The sequence below is a fragment of the Natator depressus genome, chromosome 10 (assembly GCF_965152275.1).
Source record: "Natator depressus isolate rNatDep1 chromosome 10, rNatDep2.hap1, whole genome shotgun sequence".
NCBI lineage: Eukaryota > Metazoa > Chordata > Testudines > Cheloniidae > Natator > Natator depressus.
Genome location: NC_134243.1, coordinates 45,340,845 through 45,364,477, shown reverse-complemented (window position 1 = coordinate 45,364,477; position 23,633 = coordinate 45,340,845). Strand labels below are relative to the sequence as shown.

General features: G+C 46.2%; 1 protein-coding gene across 3 annotated transcripts in view; it reads right to left on the bottom strand.

Annotated features, from left to right (window-relative positions):
- Positions 1–23,633, bottom strand: part of ALPK3 (alpha kinase 3) — an 86,710-nt gene that overhangs the window by 54,156 nt on the left and 8,921 nt on the right. The window contains exons 2-3 of one of the 3 annotated variants that reach the window (XM_074965961.1): positions 7,359–7,397; positions 2,023–2,144 (exon numbers count right to left, since the gene is read on the bottom strand). The exons of 1 other annotated variant lie outside the window; for it this stretch is intronic. In XM_074965961.1, coding sequence (XP_074822062.1) covers positions 2,023–2,144; positions 7,359–7,397 — 161 coding nt within the window. The remainder of the gene's footprint in view (positions 1–2,022; positions 2,145–7,358; positions 7,398–23,633) is intronic. One more of the 3 variants, XM_074965962.1, reaches the window with a different exon arrangement.

Sequence of the window (23,633 nt, the reverse complement as noted above, 5' to 3'; positions counted from 1 at the left end):
AACTTTTTCTTAAAAATGGGAAAATTGTCCCATATTTTCTGCCTCTCCCCACCATCAGTACCAGTGGGTCCGGCTGCTGGCCTGTTCCCTGCTCGCCAGCCATTCACCCACCCACCATCGGCGGGGTGTGTGTGTGTCAAGGGGGCTGGGTGTGAAAGGCAGGTGGCAGGCCATCAGCACAGCCCCACTGCGTGCCAGCTCTGGAGTGGGGGGGGTGTAGAGGGGAAGGAGAGAAGAGTGCTTTCCAGCAGTATTTCTTTTTAACAGGGGCTCAGTCAAGTTAATGTTAAATTTGAACATTTGTATTGCATAGTTCTGATTGATTGCCATTGAACTTGCTTAAATACGAGTAATTCTACCAGGTGTCCCATATTCAGCATAGGGAAATATGGTCAGCCTAAATAAAGGGGACAAAGCTCTGGATATTGGAGGTTCCAATCTGGGCCATGTGGTGGTAAGAAGGAACTGGAGAGGTAATCAGTTGTCTCCACCCTTTATCTCCTTGGTTGGAGGCACGAGGAGAGCAAGGGCACATGCATAAACCAATGGGCACAGCTTTCAAAGTTCTCCAGCTCCAGGAGCATGGTGCACGTGCATACCCACAGTGGAATACGCATAGGGCCCAGCACTCTAAGCAGCACGGGTTTTCCACTGGCACAACCCCATCTGTGCTCTCCCTGGAGGTATGTCAACACAGTGAAGAAAAACCCACGGTTGGCCCATGCCAGCCAACTCAGGCTCCTGGGGCTCAGGCTGTGGGGCTGTTTCATTGCTGTGTAGATGTCTGGGCTCGGGCTGGAGCCCTAGCCTGGAAGTCTATACAGCAATGAAGCAGCCCCACAGTCCAAGGCCCACAAGACCCAGTCGGCTGGCATGGGCCAGCCACAGGGTTTTCTTTACTGTATATACGTACCCTGTGTGAGATCAAAGGTGAGGGACCAAACATGCTCTTTAACAGAGCGAGATTCAGCTGCTAACTGCACATTCCTGAGATAGCAAACCTCTGAGAGGCACTCAAGAAAATAGTTCTATTCTGGCATTCCCGTTTAGTAACCAACGCCAGCTTCACTCTGGTGCAAGCTTTTTATTGTAAGTGATCAGTGAGCAAGCTGCAGTATTAACAACCCCAAGCATTCAACACCCATGAATCACCCCCTACTCCTTCCTCAAATGTGATTTTTTTTAAATTGATTTTAAAGTTAGTTGCATTTGTGTTTTGGTCTCACTTGGGTCATGTTTTCAAGCTGTTCTCATGTAATCACTTGTCTCCAGCAGCTGGAGGGTTAGAAAAGATACCATGTAGAGAGAGTGTCAGATTTCAAGGCCAGAAGGGACCACTGTTATCTAGCACAGCAGTTCTCAAACTGTGGGTCATAAAACCCCAAAGTGGGTCGTGACCCCATTTTAATGGGGCTGCCAGGATTGGCCAAAGCCAAAGCCCAAGGGCTTCAGTCCTTGGTGGCGCTCAGGTTACAGGCCCCCTGCCTAGGGTTGAAGATCTTGGGCTTTGGCTCCCCCCAACCCCGCCGCTTAGGGCAGTGGGGCTCGGGCTTTGGCCCCCCTACCCAGGGCAGTGGGTCTCAGGTGGGCTCAGGTTTTGGTCCCCACATCCTGGGGTCGTATAATAATTTTTGTTGTCAGAAGGGGGTCACGGTGCAATGAAGTTGAGAACGAGAACCCCTGATACTAGTACAAGCCAGAGAACTTCCAACACTAATTCCTAGAGCAGATCTTTTCAAAAAAATCTAATCTTGATTTTAAGATTGCCAGTGATGGAGAATCCACCACAATTCTTCGTAAATTGTTCCAATGGTTAATCACTCTCCAAACTGTTAAAAGTTTACACCTTATTTCCAGTCTGAATTGTTTAGCTTCAACTTCCAGCCATTCAATGAAAATGCATCTTCCAATAAAATTGAGTGAGTTGGCAACACTGTATTCCCCTCCCCCTTTTTATTATTACTAACCAGGAGCAGTAATGGATCGGGCAGGGGTGGGTCACTTCACTGAAGGCATCATTACCTGTTACTATGCATGTGAATTTGGCATCAGAGTCCTCAGACACAGCGCGAGATTTGAGGGTAGTTTCAAACTGCGGCTGGGTCTCCTCAGTCAGCTGAGCAATGATTGTGCAGAAGGTGCTCCTAAAAGAATCAAGAAGTAATTCTTAGAGCTCAGATTAGGTTACTAGAAACAAAGTAAAGGGTTCTACACCCAGAGATCAAATAATGTGCTTGGCTGACTGGTTCTCATTATATGCTAGGGCAGGCGGGAAAGTAAGTCGCGTGATTTACCGGTACGCTGGGGCCAGCTCTGGCCCCTGGAAGGGGCGGGGCCTAGGGTGGAAGGGGCGGGGATGAGGGGGGTCAGAGCCAGCCCCAGCCCACCCTGTAAGGTAAGTGCCTCCCCCCCTCCCCCACCAGAGTAGCAGCAGCAGCCTGGGGCTCCGGGGCCTATTTAAAGGGCCCGGGGCTCCCCTGCTTCTACTGCCCCAGTCCTTTAATTATCTGCGGGAGCCCTGGGGAAGCAACGGGGCTCCAGCAGCTATTTAAAGGACCGGGGAGGCAGAGGCAGCTGTTCAGGGGTGTTTAAAAAAAAAAAACCCAATGACAAACATTTTACTGATGAAAAGCACTGGTGTAAACAGTGCTTTGTCGGCAGAAGCAGTCTCCTGCCGACAAAGCCGTGGCCGCTCATGGGGGATGGAAGTTTTATGCCAGCAGGAGACCTCTCTCCTGCCAACAAACAGCAACTACCCTGCACAGCTTTTAGCGGCTGTAGCAGTATAGCCATGTCGCTAAAAGCTGCGTAGTGCAGCCGCTCCCCTAGTTTCTGGCTGGGGCACAGAACAGTCTAGTTGCCTCTGGGCTATAATGCTTTCTTCTAATTTTGGTGGCTAGGTTTAGTTTGCAGGTGCTGGCAGCCTGTGATTTACAGGCGATCGGATCAGATGATCTGGTGTTCCCTTCTGGCTTTAAACTCTATGACAACCCAACACCTGCCTTCAGATGTCCCTCCTTGCCTCTCACTGGATTCTAATGGTCTCATTTTAAATTCCCTCCCAGGCACTCTTACCCTGGTTGGTACTTGGCTCACAGTCATTGCTGCACAGCTAGAGCTATGAACACTAACAGAGAAAGAATTCTGAAAAGCCAGTTCACTTCTCGCTATTTATACCTTATGTTTACTTGTTGTGTTTCTTATTCAGACAATGAAATAAAAGAAACCAGTGAAAGCAGCCTCACTTTTAGCCTGGCTGGTGCTGCACGGAGTGGGTCTCTCGCACTGCGGGGGTGGGAGGGAAGCCCCTCTATTAGAATTTTATTTTAACTGTGCAAGTTTTTTCATTGGTTTAGGATTTACAGAATAGGCATTTTGGGATCAAGTTTTAATTGACATGGTCCCTTTAACAAGTACATGCCCCTTATTTCAAAGGCTTGAGTCAATAGTAAAAAGACCTTTAAGGGCATCATGCGCCAGTGATAGTTCCTTATTCCTACATACCCACCCTCCTACAGGAGGTTCTGAGCCTGGCTTACACCTTTCAGAGCTAGGGAACTGTCCGTGAAGCTGGCAGGTGAAGCTTCTTTACTTTAGCTCCTGCTACAGCATCTAGGCATTAGGGACCACACACCATGTAAGCTCATGCACTGAAATGTGAAGGCATAGCAAGTTCAGACTGAAGCATTAGCCTGAACTGTCCAAGGAGCTACTAGACTCTACAAAGTTCAGAAGATGTATCTTAGAGCTGTTTCAGTGCTATTCACATATGGCACTGAAAGGATACAGTATGTATGGATTCAGTATTGTCAATCTCACACAGCTGAAAAAGTTTAGTCAGGCCCCCAAAAAACCATGAGATTTGCTTCAGTACTTTTTAAAATTTCCTGGCATTTTAAAAATTGGGGTCTTTGCCTTCTGGTTTGGAGGGCCTTTAGGGATCATATTTTCAGTTTTTTCCCCCACAACCAGAAAGGATAGAAAGTTACTCTTTTTTAAATGTGAAATTCTCATATAATCACAAGACTCCAGGAGCTGGGGCTCTAGAAGAAACACCATGTACTACCATACAGTTGGCAATACTGTTCATGCAGTACCACCTTCAATAAGGAAAGGCTTAAGACAAAACAAAGTGTTCAGCTTCCATAAACATGCAGGAGAAGTGTGTGTAGGGGGTGGAGATTCATAGAAACAACTACTGACAGCTCCACGACTGGTGGTAGCTGGCCTCAGTATGGGCAGTATCAGCAGGAGGAGCAAGTGGGAGGTCCCAGGAGCCTGTACTCCCCTGACTCTTAGAGGGGTCCTCCTAGGTCACAGGCAGGTACTGCTGCTGACCTGTTTAGTGAGCGAACTTCAGCCCTGAGGTCTGGAAATTCAGTTCCTCTCATCACATACTCTCTCATCATTACATTTTTAAAGAGTAAATGGATACACAGAGCTTGGACCCAGAGCCGAGCCCACTGTCAGGGCTCTGAGCTGTGACAGCTGCCTACGCAGCTCCAACGGCAGCAGGGACCTACATCACCTACAGATTTAGCAGGAGATTCATAGATTCCAAGACCAGACAGGACCATGGTGAACAGCTAATCTGACCTCCTGTATCACTCAGGCCATAGAACTTCCCCAAAGTAATTCCTAGAGCAGATCTCTCAGAAGGACATCTAATCGGATTTAAAAATGGTCAGCAATAGAGAATCCACCATGAACCTCAGTAAATTGTTAAAAATTCATACCTTCTTTCCACACTGAATTTGTCTAACTTCAACTTCCAGCCATTGGATCATGTTATACCTTTCTCTTCTAGACTGAAAGAGCCCATTAGTAAATATCTGTTCCTCATATAGGTACTGTGGCAAAGTACCTTGTTCACCTCAGCAGGCTCAGTTCTTTTTAGCCTTGGAGACACAGGGTTTGGGCAAGGCAGTCCTTCTAGGTGGCACAAGGTCAAGCTATACCTTTCCTCAGTCAGTCCCTTGTGCCTGTTTTCCTTTCCCTTCTAGGGAGAGGATGCAGCCTCCCTTCCTGGAAAGGTTCAGTGTTTGGCTGCACCCAGCCTACTGGCAGCTTCCCTGCTTTTCTCACCCCCACCCCCCCTTTCCTAACAGGGGAGGGTTTAAAAAGGTCTCAAGCAGTTGGAGTCAGCTGAACCGAATTGGTTCTCTAGCTACCCCTTTACAGTTGAACCTTATTAACCTGTGGTTACCTCTCCTCAGTGGATAGGGAGGGGCCTTTTAACCTTCTGGGATTGATTACTCCCCTCCCCATAGCTGTTTGTCCTGGGTTTACTACAGTACTTACAGGCTAATCAAATCACCCCTTAACCTTCTCTCTGTTAAACTAAATAGATTATTCCTTATAGTGATACACTCAAGGAGCTCAGTGTCTAATCCTTTAATTAATTTAACCATACTCCTAGCTCTTCTCTGAACCCTCTCCAGTTTTCCCCAACATCCTTCTTCAGCTGTGGACACAGGATTCCAGCAACAGTTGCACGAGTACCAGATATAGAGATAAAATACCCTCTACTCCTACTCAAGATTCCCCTGTTTATGCACTGAAAAATTAAATTAGCACTTTTGGCCACAGTGTCACACTCGGAGCTCACGTTCAGCTGATTCTGCAAACAGTTTGGGGCTCATGGTGGATAGTCTCTGCTTCCCAGGACAGAATCCTCTACCCTACAAGTATGACCTACATTTTTTGTTCCTAGACGTATACATTTACATTGAGCCATATTAAAACATACACTGTTTTCTTGTGCCCAGCTTACCAAGCGATCCATCACAACGCTGCTACGTCCCTTTCCATTCTCTTGCTTCCTGCTAAGGGCAGTTTGCAGGAAATCCAGGACTTTGAATTCCACAAGCACAAGGAAGAGCTCATGGGGCTACTCCCACTGCTACAGGGTAAAGCAGCCAATCCTGCATGAAGACAGTCACTGGTGGGGGTTTAGTGGCCTTATTATGAATTCATGAGAGTGTTGTCTCAGTCCTGGTCCCAGAAAATGCTTTCCAAATTCATGTAGATTAAATTCAAAGAACTTTCCAAGCACCAGTGCAGCATTTCATGTAGCAGCAAAATAAACAGAGTGCCAACCATACAGCATCCTCCACAAACTAGTGATGCATACACTGAAATATACAGCTGAGTTCAACCCTTGTGTAACGCCACTGATGACAGTGGGTGGCGCCAGGGATAAACTAGGCCCATATTGTGCAAACTCCAGAGCCAGAGGTAAAACTCCAAAGACTGCTGAATAAAAGGCAAAGCACCAGAGACTGGGCCTCAGACAAGATGTGTCGCTAGCAGTGTGGCCTTTGGTGACCCATTTAATCTTCTGCAGAGGAAGAACCACAGTAGCCACTGGGTAAATGTTGGAGACTTTTTGTTAGAGGCTTCCAGTTTTAGGTCATTTCCCCAGCAACTCCTTGAATCCCTGAAAGTGCTGCACTATCCCTTATCATTTGGCCACAGCAAAACTTGTCTGATTCAAGCTGCTTCATATATCGATGTACCCATTTTCTGAGTGCTCCTGAAATTTTGCAGAGTGTAAGTAGTATCTGTTTGCTTTTCAACCTTCCTACATCTGCATGTTGTTTGCAGCAGCAGATCAGAAGCACATAAATTGAGCAGATTCTAGAAGGAAGTATGAAAGGATGGCAATTCAATAGCCTTTTTACATTAAAGAGGGACTTCTGTACTAGGGAAACCTCTGGACAAAGCGGACTTGAAAAAAAAAAAAAACTCTTCCCCTTTCCTGTGGCTCTTGGAGTGGTTTTTCTTTCCTCACCCCTTTTGGCAGCAATCCTGGAGCCTAGCAATCACTCTGGAAGGACCTCTTCCCCACCAGCTCATCCTCTCCTCCTTACTTCTGCAGGGAAGCAATAGTGACACCTTTGACTTTACAACAGTCTACGTTGACAATAGATCTATGGCACAAATATGGCTTCACTGCAGTCTGGCTAAGGAGAATCTGGGTTGCAAGGGCAGCTTGTGGGGAAGAGAGAGCTCTTATTTGAACAAGGTGGCATGTCTATTTTTTAAAGCGTATCCCTGTATGAAAGTCTCTCTTTAATAGTAAGAAATAGCTGAACAGACCTTTCCCCACCCCCACCCTTTCAGTGGTGAAGATGGATAGTCCTTGCATCTACCAGAATTGTGCGCAATAAACACCAGCCTGACTGTTTGCACTTCAAGCAAGTAGTAGAGACTCAAGCATGCAGAATCTCATGCGTGCACATTATATAAGTGCCATGCTCTCTTCAGCTAGTACCAAAGCACTAAAGGTTAGTCATACGATGTCACAGGTCCAGGAAAGGATTTGGTCAGAGAAGTTTAATAGAATAGAGGTTTACCTTCTAAAGCTGGAGGGAGATAATCGGTTGCCTGATAAGCTAAGCAGAAACAGCAAACAAAACCATTAGACCAAAAAGCATGAAAAGAAGCAGAAATTAAACCATTATGTTGACAGATTAATGATAAGTCACCTTGCACAGGTCAGAGTCTCTATTAAAAGGCCACAGCTGCCTTAGCCTGCTTGCCAGGATAAGCGAGCTACATTGTAAACTGTAACCAAAACTGAAATGAAATGGTCATTAACAGCAGAAATGTAAGAACATTTTATGTGGGTCTGAAAGGCTAGATTTCCAAAAAACAGCACCTGAGTGGTCCAAGCACTCTCTACAGCGGTGTATGCGCAAGGCAGGAAACTACACTTAGTCTAGAGGGTACCCTGATAAGATGGCACTTGAGACCATGAACCAAATTACTTGCCCTGAGGAGCAGGCCTGGGGCCTGGCCACCTACTGATGGGCAACAAGTATGTTTGCCACAAACTGCACTTCCAAGCTCAGAGGTGGGATCTGCATGTTGAAGGAATTCCAGGAGGCAGAAAAGCTCCCTGTTCGTAATGCTCTGAACCAAGGCACTGCGAGAGCTTACTGTAAGCATGTTTCACAAAAACTTCCATGGTCTCCATTCCCTTTGTGGTAACTTGTTACAAGGCTAACCGTTTCATAAAACACACTCCAATGCTAACACCTATATCTGATGGGCGCAGGTGAGTTACTTACCAAGAGCAGAGCCTGTTCTCCAAACACTTTGCCTCCAGGGAGTCACGCACCTGTCCACAGAACCATTTTGGAGAAGTATTTGGCAGCTATGGGGCATGTGCCATTCCCTGGAGCCTAACACTCCACACAGACTAAAGGCATAAATGCGTGACCTGTCCAACCTTCCCTCAGCTCCATATTTGTGACAGAGATGCCTAAGGAGTGGGGGGGGGGGGGGAGGGGCCGCAGTGGCAGTGCAGCTCTGAGGCCGCAACACATTTGGAGAGCAAGAGCTACTGTTGGTAAGTGAGCCTTTCTTCCCCTCCATTGCTTCCACAGAGCTTGGCCAAAGGTGCCTGGCCACTGGGACTTCCCTTAGCAGGCAAGCAGAGGAAACCCGTGTGCTAAACAGTGACTGAAACCCTGGCCCCTCAAAACCAACATCTGCTGTTGCCGAAATATCCAGAGAACAGTGATTTGCAAAGGTGTGAATGGAACTCCAGGTAGCAGTCCTATGGATTGCAGGTTGGGGAATGCTGCAAAAACACGCTACCCCTTTAGCCAAGTGATCCCAGAGACATTCAGATACAGGACGCCTACTAGCTCATAGCATAACTAAGCACAATCTCTTATCCACAGAAATAGACTTTAAACTGAGATGGCGTGCAGAGTTCTCTCCAAAGACCACATGCAGTCTGTTCCATCACTACCATCCAGAGCATGTAGCCTCCCTTCCCCTGTGTGGCTTTAGAGCAGAGACAGTCTCCATCACAGCCTGGTCGACAAAAAACGGATGCAGTTTTGTCATAAGTCAAGGGGTAAGCGTAGCCACCCTGCTGTGTGTGGAACACAGGATAAATTGGTTGGCTCTAAGTGCGTGCAACTCAGACCCTCCTGACCGAGTAATGGCTCTAAAAATGAAAACTTCAGTGAGAAATGGCAGATATTGCAAGATCCGGGAGGCTCAAGAGGGCTGCTTTGGGTTTGTTCAATGGCAAGTTACAGTCCCAGAAGGACAGTTTGAGACACCCTTTAAAAATGAAAAGGAGTACTTGTGGCACCTTAGAGACTAACAAATTTATTCACTGAATGCATCCGATGAAGTGAGCTGTAGCTCACGAAAGCTTATGCTCAAATAAATTAGTCTCTAAGGTGCCACAAGTCCTCCTTTTCTTTTTGCGAATACAGACTAACATGGCTGCTACTCTGAAACCTTTAAAAATGGTTTTATTAGGGGGATGGCTGAACACTGTGGACCCTTTTGCAGGTACATGGTAGATAGAACATACTTGGGAACATAAGCATTCAAGTCAAGGTCCCTAGCTTGAGCAAACCCATTTTCAAAACCCTTTTGGGAAAAGCCTGAGGCAATACAAAAAAGAAAAATAATCCAGCGCAGCAGCCCAAGTCCAACTAAAGTGTAGTATAGACACAACTGTGACACTGCACCCCATATTCTTCACGGAGATATTAGGATTATGATTATGGCATAACTATGATGTATTTTATACATAGGCCATTGAGATCATTGGAAAGGGTATGATTTACTGAATATGATTATCCTATTTGTACGCATACATCATTTTTGTATGTGAAGTTAGGAATATTGACTGTGTATCTGTATTACAAATATGTTTACACCTGGGAATGCCCACTAGGCAGAATACACTCAGTCTAGACCAGTGCTTCTCAAGCTATCAGATGTGAGAGACCAGCAATTTTTTTTTCCAATGTGCGCACAGACTGGCAGCCGATGGCTCGCAGACCGGCACCAGTCCACGGACCACCACTTTGAGTATCACTGGTCTAGATGGCTGACTGAGAAGGGCCATTAGAGAAAACAACAGGCCTTAGAAGAGGCTAATCTCCCACCAGGAGGCCTTCCTGAGGACGCTGTAAACAGCTTCTGAGTCATGGCTGCCATGACACTACAGGAGCATGTGACCAGATCACCTGGTACTGGACTCCATCTTGGAATACCAGTGTTTTTCCACTGAAAGGCGTTGGAATCAAACTTGGAGACAAACGGTTCCCGCCACATGCAAAAGCTATTTAAGGCAGGGGAGTGACATAATTGTGGTTCTTCACTGACTCCCTGACAAAGGAGACTCTTGGAAACACCTGGAGGAGCAAGGACTGAATGGGTGGAAGTGCTGGACCCAGGCTAGAGGAATTTCAAGTCTGTAAAAGGAATTTATACCTGGGATTTGAAGCTGCAACAAAGTGCAGCTTGCCCCTTAAGAATCTCTGTAACCGGCTTAAATAATCATTTAGGGGTGAGAATTTGCTACTCGTATCCAATCTCTTTAGCATATTAAGCTTAGATTGTGTTTTTGTTTATTTGCTATTGCAATCCCTTATAATCACTTAAAATCCATCTTTTGAAGTTAATAAATTTGTGTTTGGTATATCACGAACCGGTGTGTAGGAGTTATAACTTGGGGCAGAAAGCTGTTGTATATTTCCTCTCCACATTGAGGGAGGGGGCGAATTTCATGAGCTTATGCTGTACAGATCTCTGTGCAGGGCAAAATGGTATAATTTTGAGTTTACACTCCGGGGGCGGGGGGTGCACTTGAGTAGCTGGGCAGGTCCTTAGCAGAAGCTTTCCCATGCAGAGCTGATCTCAGCATCTGTATGTAGCTGTAGCTGGGTGTATCCCTACCTGTGTGTGCGCTGGAGGGCCTGTCACAGCAGTACAGTGTAAAGGTAGCCCAGGCTGGTGGGTCAGGTGGGCTCAGTGGTACTCCAGTTCCAGGTGGCACCCCGGGGGGACCCATCACAACGTTGTCTACCTGTTCATGAACTATATGTAAAACATGGAGCAAGGGAGAGGCTGGCTCTGTGACCACTCTGACAGAGGAACTGAAGAACAGTTATGTGGTGGGAGCAGGGGAGTTTATTCCCTTTATGATATGCTGGGCTCAAGCAAGTTATGCAATGCACCCCTGAACTGCCAACTGCTGCTGACAGAGATTTGGTGGCCACGTGGCTAGGCACACTGCTCCTATGGGGACTCTGGAGGCGGTGTCTCACAAAACAGGTATAACCCACCTTGATTTGGGGTTCTCCCAGCTATAGATTTCCCTCTCATCTTTGACTGGGATGGGAGAAGGCTGCCCATATAGAGCCATTTTATGTAATGACATCATCATCCATATAGAAACAAACCAAGAGGAGCAGAAGCTTTGTTCTACTTGAAGGGTATCAGAGACAAAGGATTCTTTTGCCAGCTATTATCCAGGAGGAATTTAGGGAATTAGGAGACAAATTAGTTTACATGTTGGGAGCAATGAGAGGCTAACTAAGTTTGCTTTACTTTTCTTGTTTCCAAAGGAGATTCAGCAGAACATAGTACAGGAGTGGTCAGCTGCTGTAGTCATGTTGCAAATGGCTACACAAATGGATGGAGACATGTAAATGAGCAAGAAGGCACTAATCCAGAGATTGGGTTTTTTTGTTTTTTGTTTTTTAAAGGCAGAAGGACCATCATCATACAGTCTGACCTCCCGCATAAGAGAACCTCGCCCAGTGAGTCTTGCATTGAGCCTAATGACTTCTGGCTGAGCTAGAGCAGTGGTTCTCAAGCAAGAGTACATGTAGCCCTGGGGTATGCTGAGGTCTTCTGGGGCATACATCAGCTCATTTAAATATTTGCCTAGTTTTACAACAGGCTGCATAAAAAGCACCAGCGAAGTCCGTACAAACTAAAATTTCATATGACTTGTTTATATTGCTCTATATACTGAAATGAAAGTACAATATTTACATTGTAATCTATTTTATAATTATATCGTAAAAATGAGAAAGGAAGCAATTTTTCAGTGATGTATTTTAATGTCTAAATGTCACAGCCACACTGATTTTGTAAGCAAGTAGTTTTTAAGTGAGGTGAAACTTGGGGTTATGCAAGACAAGCCACACTCCTGAAAGGGGTCCGTAGTCCGGAAAGGTTGAGAGCCACTGAGCTAGAGTACATCTTTCAGACAGATCCCTAATCCTGAGATAGGGACAGAGAATTTGCCAAAGCCCGAAGTAAATTGCTGCAATATCTGCTTTATTTCCAGTCTGAATCCATCTAGCTTCATCTTCCAGCCACTGGATCCTATTCTGCCTTTGTCTGCCAGACTAAGGAGCCCTCTATTATCAGGAATCTTCTCTCAGTGTAGGTACTTGTTAACTGATCGAGTCAACTCAATCTTGCATACTTTGGATCAGGACACAACCACCAAAAGAAGCTTCCCCTTCATTTTAGGAAGATGCTATGATGAGGGAACAGTACAATTGGGAACAAAAATAAGGTTCAAAACCGTCAAGCCTCCCACTGAGCTTCTGAAATTACATCCGAGACCTTACACCCCTCATTGCACAGAAAGAGGCACTCAGTCTAGTGATAGCAAAGTAACACAAGACAGCCTCTGAAAACTGCACCTGGCAAGCCTGCCAGTGTTTCCATGTGCGGAGGTAGAGCCCCTAATCAACATGAGAAAAAATGGGAACAAACCCCTTAAACTTATAGGTCACTTGCTTTTGCAAATGGCTGCACAGAGACTTTTTACAATATGGCAAACCAAGAGGTGACATTCCCTTGCACAGGACACTCTCACTACCTAGGGTTAAAAGGTCACTCAACTTGAAAATAAGTTTGTGACTGGAAATTCATCAGCAATGAAAGCAGGTGGGGGGAAATGTTTTCTGTTGTTCGCTTTGAGCATTTTACAGCACTCTGTGTAGAATCCAGTTCCCTGGTTTTGCTGATGTCATTGGCACTAATCTCATGGATTAGCATGACAGCTTCACACATAGGATTGCCAATTTTGTAATATTTTAAAACTGGACACCCTAGCAAGAGTCCTGGAACCTCCCCCTGCCGCCCCTTCCCCTAAGGCCCTGCCCCACCCCTTCCCCCAAGGCCCCACCCCTGTTCGCTCCTCTACTCCCTCCTCCGGTTCCTCACTGCTTTTCCTCTACTCTGCCCCCTGCCTCTCCCACCCCGGGTCAGAAGGGACTTGCCTGTGGAGCAGGGACTGGGAGCTGCAGCCACCAGATGCAGATAGGAGGTGGCCCAGCTGAGTAGGGGCTGGCACGGGTGATGACCCGGTGCCTCCCTGCCTCCCCTGTCCGCAGTAACTGGACTTTGGGTGTCCAGTCAGTAGATCTGACCAGACACTGTCAGGTCCCCTTTTCAACCAGACTTTCTGGATGAAAACCAGACACCTGGCCACCCTATCCCCACAGGGCAGAACACGACAGATTTCCAGACCATGCTCCGACGTGCGTCAGCTCACGTACATGCCAGAGGGAGCAACATCCATCAACTCAGACCTTTCTACATATGCTCAGGCCCTTGACCCCTCCAGAGACGGGCACAGGGTAGCTGGTCCGTGTGGCCAGATGAAGCACAGCTCCCCTGGACCAGAGCAGGTGAGCCCAGTGCAGCTACTTAAAGAGGGCTAGTAGCAGGCCTGAGACAGGCTGAGCCCTGGGGAGGGAAGCTAGCTGTGGTGGGTCCCTGTGGCTGCTGCTCCAGGAAGGGAGTGGAGAAGGATGAATTCAAACTGGAACAGGTACAGAGAAGGGCTACTAGGATGATCCGAGGAATGGAAAACCGGTCTTATGAAAGGAGACTCAAAGAGCTTGGCTTGTTTAGCCTAACCAAAAGAAGGCTGAGGGGGAGATACGATTGCTCTCAAATATATCAGAGGGATAAATACCAGGGAGGGAGAGGAATTATTTAAGCTCAGTACCAATGTAGACACAAGAACAAATGGATATAAACTGGCCATCGGGAAGTTTAGACTTAAAATTAGACAAAGGTTTCTAACCATCAAGGGAGCGAAGTTCTGTAACAGCCTTTCAAGGGGAGCAGTGGGGGCAAAAGACATATCTGGCTTCAATGCTAAGCTTGATAAGTTTATGGAGGGGATGGTATGATAGTTGCCAAAGTTAGGCTATCCTAATTGATCTTTGACTATTAGCGGTAAATATGCCCAATGGCCTGTGATGGGATGGGATCTACAGAGAATTCTTTCCTGGGTGTCTGGCTGGTGAGTCTTGCCCACAGTGTTTTCCTCAGGAATTGAAATGGGGGGTGGGTCAAATTTACGGGGGGAGGGGGGATGTCAGGACCAATGAGGGGGAAACCGTGGAGGGTGAAGGTGGGCTGTATAGCACCATAGTAAAAAACTGAAAAATGTTTCATGACCATTTTATTAGATTTTAAAATCATCACACAAATTAAAGTTGGCTACTCAAGCCTTCTATGAAGCACTACATCTACATCCTTCTTGGTTTCTTGTTATAATTTTGCACAACTCTGTTAATGAACTTCTTGAATGCAATGCATTCATCTTTGGTGGCTTCTAGTGTGTCCAGTACTTCCATTCCTTCAATTGATATGCTCATTAGTTCATTCACATGATCAGGCAGAAGGCGACTTCTTTCAGAACACAAAATTCTACTCAATGATGAAAGAGAACGCTCAACTGTAGCTGTTGTGACTGGGAGTAGCAAGAGATGAATTCCTACTTCTTTCAGCCCAGGAAACATAGCATAAAGATCATGTCGAGCCACTAGTGATGATAAAAAAGAAATTGAAGTCAAATCTTCATTCTTTAGTCATATGATATTCCACTCTGTGTTCAAATTCTCTATTCTGTCCTGAGCACATGGCCGCCCCATTGCTGGTAGTCGGTGTTTTATAGGACAGGGATCTGTAAAAGCTACATAGAGGTTGAGTAGAATCTAGAAGTCTCTGTTGTAGGTTTTTTAAGAATCAAGTCTGTGTACTTTTTCAGTTGTCTTAAACACTTCTTGTCCTCTTCACTTAAGGGTGAGATTCTGTGGCCTGCATTGTGCAGGAGGTCAGACTAGATGATCATAATGGTCCCTTCTGACCTTAATATCTATGAATCGCCTTCATTAGTCAACTTCTGGACTGAAGTCTTTGCTTCTTCCAATACTTTTTCAATAGATAGCTCTCTGATCGATCCAAATGTAGCTTCTATTGCTGGACAAAGATCTACTACTGTTGTAGCAGATGCCTGGATGGCATTGTTTAATGACCTAAGTGGTTTCAACAGTAGACTTACGAGAGAGAATGGCAATAGTTTTCTCTGAACGTAGTAGCAAAAGTAATCCACCAGCCTCACTACTTAGATCCATCCCATCTTGGTAGATACTTTCCAAAGCCAGTAATAATGGCTGGAGTAATTTTAAGAAAACACCCAAGGATCACTCATGAGAAAGCCAGAGGATTTTCCCAGGTTGGACTAATTTGAACTTCAGTCCCAGTGTATCTTCTATATTTTCCAAGATATTCAGTCTTTTTGGACTCTTGCTGAAAAAAGAATATAATGAAGACATTAAATTTATAGCTTTTTTAATGTCTTTTGAAGAGTCTGCAGCTCGTACTAGCTCTAGTTGGAGTAGATGGCCTCTGCAGTGTGTGTAGGAGAGATTAGGGTTACACTTTTCGCTGAGCAAAGCTTGTGCTCCACCATGTCTTCCAGAGAAGTTTCCAGCTCCATCAATTCACAAGCAGCCATCTTTTTGGGGTCCCATTGACATGCATTTAACTCTTCTAAGATGTGGGTTGTCACAGATGCAGCCATTCTGTCTTCTATAACTTGAACATCTAGAAATGCATCCACTGGCCTACCACTGACATCAAGATAACGTACACAATGACCTAATACTTGATGACCATTTGCATTGGTGTATTCATCAGCCATATATGCACATTTTTTGAATGGGGTGGGAGAGTTCTTCACTTTTTCAACTGTTGAGTCTTTCACTGTTGCACTACATGCGTCTACCAGTCAGTTGAGTTTCTTGCAGAAAGATAGTGAGCATTTGCTGGTCTTGTTCGGAACCAGTGTTCAACTTCAGGATGAACAAGTGACAATGCACTTAACATTGGCCTCCAGTTTGTAGTGTGTGGTATCTCTTGCTTAAATAGAAAGTATGATGCCACGGCCATGTTTGTTCGCATGAACTGTGTTGTCTCTCCAACATTCTTAACAGCCTCATTAACACTCACCGGTGTTGTCCTTGATCAGTGGAGATTCAGAGTTCAGAGGTGCTTTCACATAAGTTCATCTCCCAGGTAGGGGGCAAGAAGGCACCTTGCTCGTTCCTCCAGCTGTTCACTGTTTGCTCTGGCCACTGTTGTTCGTTGTGCCACCGTTCACTTTATCGCTCTGTTGCCAATGTCCCTGTGCCATCACCTTCTGCTGCCACCTGCCACTGTGACCTCTGAGAGTTGGTCTCTTGAGGTTCCACCAGCTCTCAGTGATTTTAGCTGAGCTCTCAGTGGAGGAACCTCGCTGCTAGGGCCATCTCTTCCACAGAAACACTGATCCACAGCAGGTCTAAGCACTTAGACCTGATCATCAGTGATTTCAGCTGTAGTGATCACTTAACAAAACAAAGACTATCTATGGAGCCTAATCAGCTCTGTCTTTAAACAGTGGAGAGGGGCAGGTTTAATAGTACTTGTGACTCAGGCAGACCATCAAGCAAAACACCTGCCCCCCCCCCCCTCGATGCCCTCAATCAGCACAGGCTAAGTACAGTTCTACTGCCCTTTACTCGTACAATAAGAACAACAACATTTCATTACACACACACACACACACACACCCATTCAAGTGATTTGTAACCCAACCCCAGCCAAAATCTATCACTTGGGCAACACAGCTCTGTTTGCTGGATACCTAGGTAGATTAGGTGTGAATGTAAATACAATCTGGTCTTGAAGCCTTTCCCCCCAGCCTATCACTAGCTGTCAGGGAGAGCTCATTTAGACTTTGCTTGCAAATCAGAATTTGAAATTATTAGGTTGGCCAACATCACTGAGATGAATGCACTGACATGGTCATAAACAGCTGTACAAGGAAGCTAGCTGATGTTCATACTTTTCAAATCTATTATACTTTTTCAGATCCACGTATTTTATCCTACACTGTATATGCTTTTAAAGTGTGTATTAATGTTTCAATTCAAATTTCCAAACAATCACTAAATTGGCAACACTGCATGTAACTAGTTCACAAAACTGGGGGTGAGGAAATCCCTGCTTGCCCACATGCTCAGTTTTTAGCTGATTGCCATATTTGGGGTCGGGAAGGAATTTTCCTCCAGGGAAGATTGGCAGAGGTCCTGGGCGGGTTTCGCCTTCCTCTGCAGCGTGAGGCACGGGTCACTTACTAGAGGATTTTCTGCACCTTGAAGTCTTTGAACTATGATTTGAGGACTTCAATAGCTCAGACGTAGGTTAGGGGTTTGTTACAGGAGTAGATGGGTGAGATTCTGTGGCCTGTGTTGTGCAGGAGGTCAGACTAGACAATCATAATGGTCCCTTCTGACCTTAAAGTCTATGATTCTAGGATGGAGGCTGCCAGCAGCTGGTATGCCAGAGACCCCTTGGAGGTGTGGTCCTGGGGCGAAGGACACAGGTAAGACTGTTTTCTGTTTGAAAACTTCTGTTAAAGGAACAAACCTCTATGCCAGAGACAGGGTGTGACAGCATGTACCTCGGAGCCAGGGAGAAGCCCAGTGCTGGTTAACACAACCAATGCACTTTACAGGGGGCTACAGCTTCAGTCTACCTCGAAGCAGAGGCAAATCCAGAAGGCAGCACCTCTCTCATTAAGCGCAGCAGGTAACATTGATGCTCTGGGAATGGCACTGGGTGGAGTCTGAGGTGTTACTGACCATCACTTGGGATTAGGGTACCTGAGGAATGTTTCTCCTTGGGATTAGGGTACCTGAGGAATGATCTAAGGCTTGCTCTCCAGGAAAGGTCCTGCTCAGGAACGTTGTCTCTGTCAGGTCCACCAGAACCCCGAAGTTAGAAGGACACAGTGTGAAAATCATAGTTTTGGAAACCATGTCTCTCAGCTTTGTTACTAGCCCCATTCAGAACCTTCAGTCACATCTGTGTAGGCCTGTCTGTCTCCAGTGCCACAGCTTGCTTTGCTCGCCAATTCCTCTATAGGATGAGCGGGTTTGTTCACATACCTTGGGACTTGCTGCTCAGATGCCTCACAACACATACTCTGCAAGCCACACATTCTCTCCCAGGGCACCATGTGGGGACAGTAACTGGCCAGCCTATGTTAGAGGAGAGCACATTCATCTCCCAACCACACAGACCCTTCCAAATACCCAAACAGGGAACTCACATCCTACTACTTCTCTTCCCTGTCTCCTCCTCCCGCATTGATCATACAGAGGAGATGTGCTTCAGGCTCCGCATTCTCGATGGCTTTCCCCAGAGCAGTTGTCTAGGGCAGGACTGCAGACAGCAGCAGCTGCACAGATGTGGAGTGTCCTCAAGCAGCACACCCGTGCTCTGGGCTGTTTCTCTGAAATGTGTGTTGCTAGGCAAAGATGCAGAACTAAGAACAGAGTGCTCCGTGACAGGGATTTTAAAGCATTTAGTCACTTTGAACTGGGATTCTATGGCCCTTTGACCTTCCAGTCTGGCTTTTTTTCCTGGGTAGTTGGGAAAGAGACTGGAAGATATTATTGGAGAAAGTGGGAAGTTCACAACAGTGGCTTTTTATCACATACAAGAAAGCAACATTAAAAATTGTTTTTTCAGATTGTAAAGTAAATCACTCAGAAATTAGGAAGTGCCACAATTAAGGCTCCCTTAATTTGTGGTATGTGAACAACCACAGCTCAGTTTCCTTGTGTGTACGCATTACGGTATAGCCTAATTACACATTTTCTACAGAACCCCTGCCTCACTCAGTGCACAGCATGGACAGGGCTAAGGAAACGAAGCTGCTCAAGTTATTTGTTTTGATCTTTGACATGTAATGTGTGGCTACTGCTTTGTTTACTGAACTCTCTATGAACCCTGCACAGAATATGGGAGTGTCATCCATTGGGTCTTGGGCTTTTCTGTGTTGTTGCTCATAACTGAAGGATCTGAGCAACTCAAACAACAGATGTAACTTCTCAAAACCCCTATGAGGAGTGGGGATCTGGGTCTTACGGACAGGATACTGGCACAGGCAGATTCAGGCCAAAATTTGAAAAACTCCCCTAAGGCCTTTTCTCCACACAGATGCACCAATTTAACTAAGTTAAACCAATTTAAGCATTTCCAAACAAGGGGAACATCATCAGTTTCTAAACAGATTTAGTTCAATTGGTATAGCTTACGTTTAGACAAGGCCTAAACTGGGTGCCAAAATTACAGCACTTAACCTGAGACTCCCAGGACCCTATTTTTCCAGAGTACTATATGATTTTACAAAGCCCTCTGAGGACATTAATTAATCCACAACACTGTGGCAGGAGGTGGGTAAGGATGATCTCCAAGTCACTTGCTCAAGGCCACAGAACAGGCCATTGGCAGAGGAAAGATTCAAACTCAGGGTCTCCTGAGTTCCCTGGGGCAGCTCCTCAGCTGATCCAAGCTATCACAGATCCACTGATTTACATGAGGGTATGACAACTTACACCAGCTCCTGCTCATTCCTGCAGACCCTGCTGCCTGACTGCCCAGGGTGAGAGCATCTACAGCTCCCATGGATTTCAGTTGCAGTGGAGCGTTCGACCTCTGAAAATCAGGCCCTAGGTTTATTGCGTTGGACACCCAAGAAGTGAGGCAACCACAGCTATACCAATATTTTCACGGTTGTTCACTAACTGGCTTAACCAGCATCACATTCAAATTCCGTAGCAGAGGCTGAAATGGAATTCAGTTTCTCTGTAGCAGTCATCTGTCATAGCTACAAGACTATCCATTCTCTTCCTGCAATCTGTCTTGTGAACTACATACTTTCCAACTTCTGCAACAAATCAAGAAAGGGTCCTACACATAACAGCTTCCTCTATAGATAACAGCCTCCTTCACTAAATACACCGGATTCATCCCCTAAGCACCATCTGCCCTATATAAGGCGGGGATTTCTTGCCTTTAAGGGTGGGGGGGCAGTAAAAGAGGGAAGCCTTCTGTTATGTACAACTGTAATACCTGCCAAATTTCAGTTCTCCTGCAAGCCAAGGAGGCTGAGCAATTGACAGCACTCAATTTTTATAAAAAAAGACAACACTGGACAACCTGTGCGTGTGTTGGTGCCACTCCCCAATCACATTTTTTGCGTAAGATTTTTTTAAAGATAGAAGTACCTGGTGCAATTAATTGTAAGTCCTCTGATGGAAAAGAATTCCCCCTCCCTCCCAAAAATATCTGCCTTCATGTAGTCCCTGCCATTTAATTGTTTAGTTAAATGTCAGTGTTCTTCCTGGTCAAGCCTACATACTGGAATGGAAAGAAGTTGGTGAGGGGCTACCTGGATAGCATGGCTCCACACATACATATGCAGATGAACTTGTTAGTCTCTAAGGTGACACAAGTACTCCTGTTCTTTTTACACTATAGCTGGTTAGTGAGCTGCATGTGCTGCAGTGGACACAGCAAGTCACTAACAAATTTCAATCCTCAGTTCCCGCACAGCAGCTCATTTAAGCAACCTCAGAGGGGGGATGAGGGGGTGCGCGCACACACCTGCGCGCCACTGTCCCACAGGTCAAAAGATCTGAGTCGGGCCCACACAAAGTGAAGCTAGGATTTCATTCTCTCTGGTGACAGAAGGTGGGATCTCCTGGATGATTACTTTAGTGCTAGACATAGTCGGATCTGTTTTACTGCACTCTGACACACGATACCGCTTGGCACATGCGAACGGTTTGGTTTAAGATTTCATTTGAACTTTTCTGCCTGCAAGGTTAACTCTACTGGAAACAGAAACATAGGATCAAAGAAATGTAGAGGTGGAAGGGACCTCTAGAGCCATGAGCCAGATTGAACATTTTCCAATCTCTCTACTGTCCAGTAACTACCCTGAATTTTTTTTTTTTTTTTTTAAGAGACACAAGGTGGGTGAGGTAATATCTTTTGCTGGACCAACTTCTGTTGAGAGAGAGAGAAGCTTTCAAGCCACACAGAGCTCTTCTTCAGCTCTGGGAAAGGTACCACACAGGTCACAGCTAAATACAAGGTGGAACAGATTGTTTAGCATAAGTAGTTAGCACATATTCTAAGGGGCAGTGGTTTTCAAACTGCAGGTCACGACCCAGTACTGGGTTGCAGAATGTAACACACTGGGTCTCGGCAGCTCTGGTCAGCACTGCCGACCAGGCTGTTAAAGGTCCCGTTGGCAGTGCTGCCCGGCTAAGGCAGGTTAGTCCCTACCTGTTGTGACACTGTGCTGTACCCGAAAGCGGCCCACAGCAGGTTCAGCTCCAAGGCAGGGGGACCACGGAGCTCTGCACACTGCTCCTGCCCCAAGCACCAGCTCCACACTCCCAGTGGCCGATTCCCAGCCAATGGGAGCTGGGGGAGGGGACAGTGCCTGCATGCCTCTGCCTAGGAGCCGGACTGGCTACTGACCACTTCCAGGGCACAGCACAGTCTGTGGTGCCAGGACAGGCAGGAAGCCTGCCTTAGCAGCCCCGCTGACCAGAAGCTGCCCAAGGAAAGCCTGCACCCCAGCCCCCTGCCCCAGCCCTGAGCCCCCCCAAACCCAGAGCCCCTTCCTGCACCCCAAAACCTGCATCCCCGACCCCACCCCAGAGCCTGCACCCCCACCCAGGAGCCCTGACCCCAACCCCAGCCCAAAGCCCCCTCCCACACCCTGAACCCCGATTCCCAGCCCCACCCTGCAGCCCTCACCCCTGAACCCCAACCCTCTGCTCCAGCCCTGAGCCCCTCCCACACCCCAAACCCCTCATCCCAAGCTCCGTTGAGTCACAGGCATCAACAATTTTCTTCAACTGGGTCGCCAGAAAAAGTCTGAAAACCACTGTTCTAAAGGATCATACAAGGTAGGAGTTGTCCATCGACACCTCTGCAGTCATAGCACAAAAGGAGGGGGTTAGTGGGCTACAGATTGTTGTAATAAGCCATAAATCTAGTGTCTATTAAGTCCATGATTTTTAGTGTCTAGCAGAGTTATGAATTTAAACTCCCAGGCTCATCTTTTGAAGTGTTGTATGGGTTTCCTTTGAGGATGAGGACTGATAGGTCAGATACAGAGTGATTGCTTTGTGAAAAGTGTTCATCGACAAGCAATAGGATATTTGTTTCTTATTTTCCTGTGCGAGTTAATCTGAGAGTGTAATAACTGTCTGGTTTCACCCACATAGTGGTTATTGGAGCATTTAGTGCACTGGATGAGGTGCACTGCCACATGCTGTGATATGCATATGCAAGATCCATGAGACTCTTGAAAGGTGAATTGTGGGGGGTGTTGATCACTGTAGCACTGGAGAGCTGTCTGAAGGTTTTCCATCTGTTGTTCTGGTGCCGCTTTGAGTGGGTGTGTCCTGGTCTGTGGGGAGCTTGCTTCTGATGATGAACTTGCCACTTGGAGAGGCTGTGGGGTGGTTTGAAGGCCAGAAGTGAGGGCTCAGGAAAGATTTCTTTCAGGATGGGGACCCCATTGAGTATGGCAGTATTGTTTGATGATACCCCACAGGGGTTCCAGTGTGGGGTGGTAGGGGTGTGAGGTCAGAGGGGTTTTATTTCTGTATTGAAGCAGGTTCTCTCAGGCTATTTAGGCGGCCCGTTCCATGAGGCCCGTTCGTTGTTTGGTGAATGTGGTTTTAAGTGTGCTAAAGTGTATATCCCAGACTTTCTCCTCAGAGCACATTCTGCAGTATCTGAGTGTCTGGCGGTAGATAACTGATTTCTTGGTGTGTTTGTGGTAGTTACTGGATCTATGAAGGTAGGTGTGGTGATCCAGGCATTTCTTGTATATGGTTGGCTGTAGGATTCCATTGTTGAAGCTGATCATGGTGTCCAGGAAGTTGATGCTAGTGTGGGAGCATTCCAGAGTTTAATGGACAGGTCGGTGTTGAAGTTGTGGTGGAACTCTGAGGGAGTTTGAGTTTGAGTTGATTTTGTTTGCATTTTGAGTTTAAGACGAAAAAAACAATGAAGCTATCACATACATGTTGTGATCTTAGTCTGCTTTCAAGTATTTCCTGTAATGAAGTATCCCATTTCCTACCAAATATCATGCATCAGCATTTATGTCACAAATGTGCTTACTGCTTCATGCACAGTGGTAATTAGTATAGGGCACTACTTTATCAGTAGAATACAGAGAGCTTTACAAGATTTTTTTAGTAGTATCACTCACCATTTTATGGACTGGAATATGAAGGCACCGATGGGTTAAGTGACTTGGCCAAGGTCACAAAGGGAGTGTCAGAATTAGGGCTCAATGAATAGTAGGAGACATTTTCTGAACTGAAAATAATTTCTGCAAAGAGCTTGTAGTGTTTGGTTTGCATCTGACAATTCAAAGTTAAGGTTACTGCAAAGGCTGGAACGGACTCTTGACAGAACACTGTACTGATACAGGAGCTGCATGTTTCAGAGACCATTCTGCATACCTCCATCAGATGGGAGAAGCCCAAGTGCAGGACATGTTAGTGGGATTCATTCAGAGTCTGTGGCCATCACTTTATTACTGTTCGAAAGGAAGACTAAAATTCACACACACAGGTTGAACAATGCTAGAAGAGAGAGGCACAACCAATTAATAATAC